The sequence below is a fragment of the Cervus canadensis genome, chromosome 5 (genome assembly GCF_019320065.1).
Source record: "Cervus canadensis isolate Bull #8, Minnesota chromosome 5, ASM1932006v1, whole genome shotgun sequence".
NCBI lineage: Eukaryota > Metazoa > Chordata > Mammalia > Artiodactyla > Cervidae > Cervus > Cervus canadensis.
The window spans coordinates 478,224-487,074 of NC_057390.1; the positions used below are offsets into that span (position 1 = coordinate 478,224).

Here is an 8,851-nt window from a genome sequence, read left to right on the forward strand (position 1 = left end):
GGCTCACAGAGGCTCAGACAGAGTGGGAATGGCGACCGCGAGTGCAGCTTGGCCCAGCAGCTGGTGGGGCCAAGCTTCCAGGCCTCACGAACCCAGGGAAGACCTGGGCCTTCGCTGTGGTTAAGAATCTTCCATGGAACTTCCCTGATCATCCAGGGGTTAAGACTTCATCTTCCAACGCAGGGGGTGCGGGTTTGGTCCCTGGTGAGGGAACTAAGATCCCACATGCCTCTTGGCCAAAAGGCCACAACAGAAAACAGAATGTAAGACTTTAAAAATCGTCCATATCCCGGGCTTCCCTGGTGGTTCAGGGGTAAGCAATCCGTCTGCCAATGCAAGTGACACGGGTTCCATCCCTGATCTGGGAGGATCCCACATGCAGAGGAGCTGCTAAAGCCGTGCACCAGAACTACTTAGCCTGTGCTCTAGAGCCCAGGAGCCATAACTGCTGAAGCCCATGCACCCTAGAGCTCACGCTCTGCAACGAGAAGCCACTGCAATGAGAAGCCCGCGCACCGAAACTAGAGAGTCGCCCCCACTTGCTGCCTGTCAACGTAGGAGATGTAAAAGACGAGAGTTCGACCCCTTGGTCGGAGGGATCCCCTGGAGGCGGGCTTGGCAACCCACTCCAGTATTCTTGCCTGGAGAATTCCGTAGACAGAGGAGTCTGGCTGGTGCAGAGTCGGACAGGACTGAAGCGATTTAGCATGCGCACTCACACGGCAATTAGAGAAAAAGCCCGAGCAGCAATGAAGGAAGACCCAGCACAGTCATAAATAAATAAATACAACTATTTTTTTTAATGGTCCGTATTAAAAAAAAAAAATCTTCCATACAGTTCAACAGCCTCACTTCAAAGAAAATTAAGGCCTAGGAGGGAGAAAGTGCTGGCTGGTAGGTACCCTGAGTATTCTTGCTCTCTAAAATGGGCCACAGGATCTTCCTGTCGGGTGGCATTTTCAGCATTTTAGCTGGAGGCAGCAGGGCTGGAACCAGGAACAAGATAGAGAACAAGTTCCCTCTGGGTCAGGGGTTAGCAAATGCCCAGAGCATGGGAGGCAGAGGAGTCTGGGCTTTTCCTGGGGTACGTGGAGGGCTTGCTCACACCTGCCACTAGGCAGGATGCATCTGGAAACCAGAAGTACACTTGGGGCTCGTTGCCTGGTCCATCTGCTACGAGACCACCTGCATGCGCCCACTCAGACACAGGCCAAGAGCACCGCCTAAAAACAAAGCTTCATTTTGTAGCCACTGCAACCGGAAGCCTGCATTTGGCAAACCTAGTTTTATCTGGAAAAAAGGAAAGGAATTATCTGGATGTTTACACTCAAACAACCAAAAAAAAAAGTAACCAAAACAAAACCACACCCACTTCAGATAGAGTGGTGTGGGAAAGGCCGAGCAGGAACTGGACTTCATTTTTATACCTTCCTGAGAGGCACATGGCGGGAAGCTATTCCTGGACCAAGTTAAGCCTGAATTCAAGGAGTGAGGGTCATGGTGGGACAGGAAGGGGAGCAGTCAGGACAGGTCCTGCCTTGTCTGAGGTAACAAGTGTGGGTTCTGTTCGAAGAACTACCAGGAAACAGTCCTACAGAGCAAGGAATTCTGCGCTCCAGAATGGACCCCCCACAGCCCTCCACCAAAGCGCTATGACCAGTGGAGGTGGGGCTGGCCCACAGATCTGCCCTCCTGTTTCAAGTTGCAACTTAGGACACATTTCAGTGAGAAAAGGAGAAACTTTTCCCCTAGTACCTTTTGTTTAAGAAAAACAATTACCACAAAATTTGAGTTCAGAAGGGAGGGAGCATGGGTAACAATGGCTAATAGTTTGAGAGCTTTTACCACATGACATTGGCTCCTTTATCCTCCCAGTGGTTCCACGAACAACGAAGAGTTCCACTAGACCCGTGAGGGAACTGAGGTCCTGAGAGTTAGTCACTGCACCAGGGCTCCCCAGAGGCCAGCCAGGCAGGACAGGAAGCCCAGCCCATTTGGTCACTCAGCCCCTGTTAACATTTCCATTCCAATCCCTTGAAGCACACAGGATTAATAATAACCCGCTTTTTTTTCACGTTTTTATAATAATTAACTCCCTGCTGAGATGCATTTCCGCCACCCCCACCCCCCACTCTGAGCCCTGTGTTTTGAGTTAAGATTAAACTAGTAACAACATGCCAAAGTCAAGACACGCGGGGCCACGGTGACCTGGGAATTAGGCAATCTACTCTGGGCAAGGAGCTGTTAAACAGTATCTTTAACATGAAAAATTGGCTTTTAATTTTATCTTAAGTCAAGAGACTATAAAAAGTGCTAATTTTGCTCTATTGGCCTTAATACAGTCCACAAATCTACTGTAACCTTTCTAGTAATGAAATCATTTTGGCATAACAGTGAAATGAAAAATTGTTTTCTAGCAACCAAGCCCTAAGCACAAGGGCATGGGAGCTGCGGCAATTGTTTCTGGAAAAGCCAGAAGGGAGAAAGAAGCTGGAGGAAGACACAGCAACACCCACAGAGGCCTTGATCTTTGCAGATACTGAGCAGGCTTCCCTGGTGGCTCAGTAGTTAAAAAATCCACCTGCCCATACAGGAGATGAGGGTTCGATCCCTGGGTCATGGAGATCCCCTGGAGAAGGAAATGGCAATCCACTTCAGTATTCTCGCCAGGAAATCCCATGGACAGACGAGTCTGGCGGGCTACAGTCCATGGGGTCAACAAGAGTAGGACACGACTTAGCGACTAAGCAACAGCAGATACTGAGCACCCTGCTTGGAAAACAGAGGAACCCATCAGACAGCGGTAGAGTGGTTTAATAGAGTGTGTGCGTAAGTATAGCAGAGGTGGCAGTGAGGGAAGGCCTCTTCAGGAGAGCAACTGAGCTAGCGTGCAGAAATCTTCGGGAAAAGATTCCAGCCAGAGGGAACTTCCACAGCAAAAGAGCCAAAAAGACCATTGTGGCTGGAGCAGCAAGAACTGAAACTGAAAATGAGTCAAAGAGGAGAGGTAGGACCCCAGTCCTTGCCAACCTTGGTACCGAAAGGGAGGCCACCGGAGGATGTCCGACAAGGGGACAACCCAGTCCAATTCAGCTTCAAGGTCTCATTCTGGCCACTACTCAGAAAGTGGCGGGTTGGCATGCGTTCATTTCCAGGTGGGGGAACCCGTATAAAGCAAGGCTCAGCCTCTCTACATGGTGGGGTGTTATCAATTCACTGGCACTGTTTATAACCAACTCTGACTGGCAACCCACTGACCCTGCTCCTAGGATTACTTGGAAGTTATTTTCAAAAATAAGATTGAAACAATAGTTATCATTTTGAAAAATAATAGTGTTCTATTCATCACATTGGCTTCCCTAGTAGCTCAGTAGTAAAGAATCTGCCTGCCAGAGTAAGAGACTCAGGTTCGATCCCTGTGTCAAAGATCCCCTGGAGAAGGAAATGGCAACCCACTCCAGTATTCTTGCCTGGAAAATTCCATGGACAGAGGAGCCTGACGAGCTTCAGTTCATGGGGTTGCAAAGAGTCAGACACAGCTGGCAACTGAGCATACACACATACACACACAGAATCATCACTCAAAGGAAGTAGATCAGAATAACTTTTGAAAAGTTACTTATTTTTGAAATGTGCCCTGCTTCCTCCCCCAAAGCATTTGAGTCCATTGATACAAAGCCCATGAGCAACTAGACAGCTTAAAGTTCTTTCTGGGATAATGTTTACAGTATATTGTAATATGGTGACAGCTTCAGTTTGGGAGAGAAACCGTAATACTGAAGAGTTTTAAAGCCCAATTAAGGACTTCCCTGCTGGTCCAGTGGTATCCACCTTGCAATGCAGGGGACTTGGGTTCGATCCCTGGTCGGTTAACTAAGATCCCACAAGCCTCCCTGCAACGAGGCCTGGACCCCAACTAAAGAGTCCATATGCTGCAGCGAAAGATCCTGCGTGAGGCAATAAAGATCCCGAATGCTGCAACTAAGACTTGATGAAGCCAAATAAATAATGGGGGAAAAAATGTGAGATTAAAAGAAAAAAAGCCCAATTAGTTCTAAGGGTTGTGTTAAGGCGAATGCACAGTCTCGTCACTGGTTAGGTCCTTGCAGTGCCTTCATTTTTATCCACTTCTGCATTTTTTTAAAGTTTATTTTAAATTGAAGGATAATTGCTTTACAATATTGGTTTGATTTCTGCCATACATCAACAGGAATTAGCCATAGCTATACATATCTCCCCCCCGCCTTGAACCTCCCTGCCTCCCACCCCACCCCACCCCTCTAGGTTGTCACAGAGCCCCAGTCTGAGTTCCCTGAGTCAAACGGCAAATTCCCACTGGCTGTCTGCTTCACATGCGGTAGTGTATATGCTTCCATGCTACTCTCTCCATCCATCTCATCCTCTCGGTCCTCCCCCCAGCCCTGGGCCGTAAGTTCGTCCTCTGTGTCTCTGTCTCCTTTGCTGCCCTGCAAATAGGCTCATCAGTACCACCATAAATCACAGCAAGATGCACTTCTGTATTTTCATCCTCCAGCTTCTCCTGGGCCTCTAGAGCTACCCTTTGCTGATTTGTTGCTCACTGGCACCCCCATCAGAGACGGAACAGAAAGAACCAGAGTCCAGAAATGCCCCTGGTTCAGCAGTTTCAGTTCTGTGTGTTTATCTTTGTGAGAGGGTGTTTGTGTGTATGGGGTGGGGGTAAGGGGTAGGGAAGATTTCAGGGTCAAAGTGATGTGTAAATTGTAATTACCCATTCCCCTACAGTGTAGAGTCTATGCACACATTCATACCCTGTCTCTCCTGGCTCTGCTGTCTGCTGAGTAAACCACTTAGAACCACAACATGCAATATGAAAATCTTAAAACTAGACAAGGAATCCAATTTCCATTTTCAGCACCCTTGAGTGTGAGAAAGTGTTAGTTGCTCAGTCATGTCCGACTCTTTGCAGCCACATGGACTGCAGCCCGCCATGGTCCTCTGTCCATGGAAACTCTTCAGGCAAGAATTCAGGAGTAGATAGCCATTCCCTTCTCCAGGGGATCTTCCTGACCCAGGGATGGAACCCGGCTCTCCCACACTGTGGGCACATTCTTCACCATCTGAACCACCAAGTCTGCTCTGGTTCAGCTAGTGAGAATCCCATTCTTTGAACTGTTCACAAAATGAAACACTGTCAAACATCTCACAGGTACATTCAAGATAGAAAACAAAAGGTAGGAGAAGAAAAATTGGAGAAACTTTTCATTCTTCCAGCTGGGTGGATGTTAACAGACTTTTGTGATTATCTGCTTAAAGTGATTATCAGCTACAGAAGGTTTATTATTATTATTAATGCTTAAAAAAAAGTAGAAAAAGAAAAACACTCCATTTTAAAAAATCTTCCCCAAAACTACTGCTTCTGGTACTTTTCCCATAATCTTCACCACATTCACTACATCCAAGACTATTTATGGCCAGACTTCCCTGGTAGCAAAATATAACAGATTATGAAAAACAGATCTAGCAGAAGTGCTGAGGAATTTCTGAGGGTTTGGGGAGGTGGGGCTTGCTACATTGCCTCAAATTATAAATTGCACGTGTAATTTAATGTGTAACAAGAGGGTGCAGCTGCTTAAGAATTTCTGATTTGAGTAACTGAGCTTTCCAGTGAAATTCTCTCAGGAAAAATTCTGAAGTAAACTGCTTAAGTGTAACTGAAGTTTCCAGGTACTCTTCAAAAACACCTTTGACCACAATAGGTTTTTATAAAAGCTAAACCTTTAAGCTAAGGGAAAATGCTTGATGTGTGTTTATTCACCATAAAGCCTGGTTAAGCTTCTTCCAGCTTCCTTAAGAAATACTTCAGAGGTTAAACTTCTAACCCGTTCCACTCACTGGGCGTCGCTGCTAATGCAGCCCCTGAAGGCCCGGGGGAGCAGCCCGACGAGTCCCTCCCGACCGCGCTTTGGACTCGGGGCATCGCTGCACCCGGACTGCGACCTCAACTCCCGCAGCCGGCGGGTCTCCCGTCCCCCGGGGTGGAGATGGTGTCTGCCTGCGGCTGCCAGAACTCTCTCCAGCAACTGGGATGCAACCACACAACCACTTCCAGTGAAAAGTTTTTGGCGCATTTCCCTCCGCCGAAAACTTTAGGACTTGCAGCGCAACCGGCCGAGCTCGGCTTCCCTCTCCGCGGTCACTGCAAGCCCTCGGCGCCCACCCCTCCCCGGCTCCGCCGGGACGCGCGCCCACTACCCAGCCTGGATGCCAGGACGGTGGGTACGCGGGAGCCCTGCACCTCGGCACCTGGCACCTCTGGGGCGCGGGGAGGGGTCTGCAAGCTTGCCAGCAGCTGGGTACGCCGCGATCGGCGCGCTCCCTCCCCGGAGCTCCCGGGCGCGAACCCCCGACCTCCTGCACTCACCTCGCGTCCAGAGCTCCGGGAGGAAGAGCCACGGCAGGAGCAGCAGCACTGTCCGCCCCATCCCGAGACCGCGGATCTGAAAAGTCTCTTTGGACCGACGGACAGATGGACGTCCGGAACCTGCCGCGTCGCCGGCCTAGCGCGCGCTAAAACAGCCCAGTCCCGGAGACCCGGGCAGCCCGCTCCGAAGGCGCAGAGCGGAGCCGCGGTCGAAGGCGGCGAGAGAGGGAGGGGGACGGGCCGGGGGCCGAGTCTGAGCCCACCCAGCCAGTCTGGGAGACGAGGGGGCGGGACGGCGGCCGGGAGAGGCGGGCGGCGGAGAGGGTGGAAGGGGACTGGGCTGGACGCAAGGGGCGGAGAGGGGCGGGCCGCGGGGTGGGGTTGAGCCTGGGATGACCTGGGCGGGGGTGCGGGGGCTGAAAGCGAGGAGAGGAAGGTGAGGACCGTAAAGGGGAGGGGGGGGGGCGGTGGCTGGAGGTCTGCGCAGGAGAAAGGGCCCCCGGCCTCTCGGGGATTCAGACGTCCGGCAAGTGCAGGTGGGAGGGACAGAGAGTAAGTTGGGGAGGAGCGTAGGGTGCCCGAGGCTGCCAGCAGGCTTAAGGTGCCTGCGGCTTGGAGGCGGAGGCAGTCCCGCAATCGCGGGACACAAAACCCAGGCAGCAACGCTCCCAGAGGCCGAGGCCACCTTGGCGGCGCTCCCTGCCGAGCGCAACATCCATCCGCTCCCGGCCGAGCGCCTTCCCGGGCCGAAGCTGTGAGACAGTCCTGGCATCTAGGAGCTCACCGCCTCCCGGGAAGAACTCTTTGCTGTGCCCCCTTGTGAAGTCCAAAAGAGGTGATGCTCGTGGAGGGAGATGAACACCTAGGAAGTGGGAAGAGGCGGCCCCCCCAGCGATTAAAGCGTGGCGGGGCCAAGAGGGCAGTCGCAGAGAAAGTTAACCGTGAAAGAAATGTCAGCCACTTGTACTCATAACTGAAAGGGTGACTTTTTTATATGTAGATATGCACACATACTGGCAGTGCCAATGCAGGAGAGGTAAGAGACATGAGTTCGATCCCTGGGTGGGGAAGATCCCCTGGAGGAGGGCATAGCAACCCACCCCAGTGTTCTTGCCTGGAGAATCCCATGGACAGAGGAGCCTGGCGGGTTACAGTCCACGGGGTCGCATAGGGTCACAAATCGTCGGACAGGACTGAAGCGACTCAGCACGCATCCACACACATTACTATCTTTAAGGCAACATCTTTAGAATTAATGTATTTTAGTGTGATCCTTTGACAACATGAATCAATAATGCCATTCCTCTGCTCAAAACCAGACAGTGATTCCCGCTTCCTTTCTTCATGAAAGCCGGAGTCCTGCCTTGTGGCCTACAGGGGAATACATGCCTGGTCCCCTCTCCTCTCTGACCTCATCTCCTTCCTCCACTTCCATTTATGCTGCTTTCTGGTCCAGAGTTCCTGACCCCAGTCTGGCTGGTCAAGTGGGCTAGATTTGGCTGTAAGGAGGCAACCAGTCCAAAGGGATTTAGATCCATTGTTACTTAACTGACAGCAAAGTCAGCATGATGTCAGCTACTGGCAGCCCCAGTCCCACTGGATGACACCCAGCCAGAGGGGCGGACATGAGCAGTGGGTAGCTCCCCTGATGAGCAGCCAACTCTAAAGTACAGCCGAGCAGCTCTTTGATTTTCAGAGGTGACTGCTGCTGTGTGGTTGGGCGGGGGGAGGGGGGCATGGGGAGGAGGGGTGGAAACCAACTCACGTGCCCAGCTGAAAGTCTGGAGAAGGAAGAGAAACAGGCGTGCTGTGAGATAGGGATAAGAAAATGCCTCCAACGGTTGCCCACCAGCCTCACCTCCCCCTGCCCCAGGAGGAGTCATGGCACAATTTCCCAAGACCTGGGTAGAACTGGAGTCAAGCCTCACCTGCACACCTACCTGGAGATGTGCAGGGTCACCAGGGCATCTCAGCAGAGCCCTGTTCTCCTGTGGTGTCCTTGCTGCTGCTCATATACGCCAGACTCTCTTCCATCCCAGGGTTTTGCACCAACTGTTTCCTCTGCTTGGAATGCTCTTCCGCTGGACTCACACCCTCTTGGTTAATTCTCCTCCTTCAAGTCTTTGCAATGCCTCACATTCTTGATGAGGCTTTTGTTGTTGTTCAGTCGCTAAGCCATGTCCGACTCTTTGCAACCCCATGGACTGCAGCATGCCAGACTTCCCTGTCCTTCACTATCTCACGGAGTTTGCTCAAACTTATGTCCATTGAGTTGGTGATGCCATCCAACCATCTCATCCTCTGCCACCCTCTTCTCCTGCCTTCAGTCTTTCTTAGCATCAGGGTCTTTTCCAATGAGTTGGCTCTTCACATCAGGTGGTCAAGCTATTAGAGCTTCAGCTTCAGCATCCATCATTCCAGTGAATATTCAGGGTTGATTTCCTTTAG

General features: G+C 51.3%; 2 protein-coding genes across 2 annotated transcripts in view; both read right to left on the reverse strand.

Annotated features, from left to right (window-relative positions):
* Positions 1–6,723, reverse strand: part of MERTK (MER proto-oncogene, tyrosine kinase) — a 113,692-nt gene extending 106,969 nt beyond the window's left edge. The window contains exon 1 of the mRNA XM_043467712.1: positions 6,404–6,723. Within this exon, the coding sequence (XP_043323647.1) occupies positions 6,404–6,464 (61 nt within the window). The 5' untranslated portion in view covers positions 6,465–6,723. The remainder of the gene's footprint in view (positions 1–6,403) is intronic.
* LOC122441309 (lysine-rich arabinogalactan protein 19-like) lies at positions 6,540–7,175 on the reverse strand. Its single transcript, XM_043467691.1, has one exon. It carries the CDS (start codon positions 7,173–7,175, stop codon positions 6,540–6,542), a length of 636 nt encoding a protein of 211 aa, XP_043323626.1.
* Between the last annotated feature and the right edge of the window lie 1,676 nt (positions 7,176–8,851).

Coding starts and splice junctions, on each gene's coding strand:
- LOC122441309 (XM_043467691.1), bottom strand. CDS start 7,175: ATGCCAGGACTGTCTCACAGCTTCGGCCCGGGAAGGCGCTCGGCCGGG.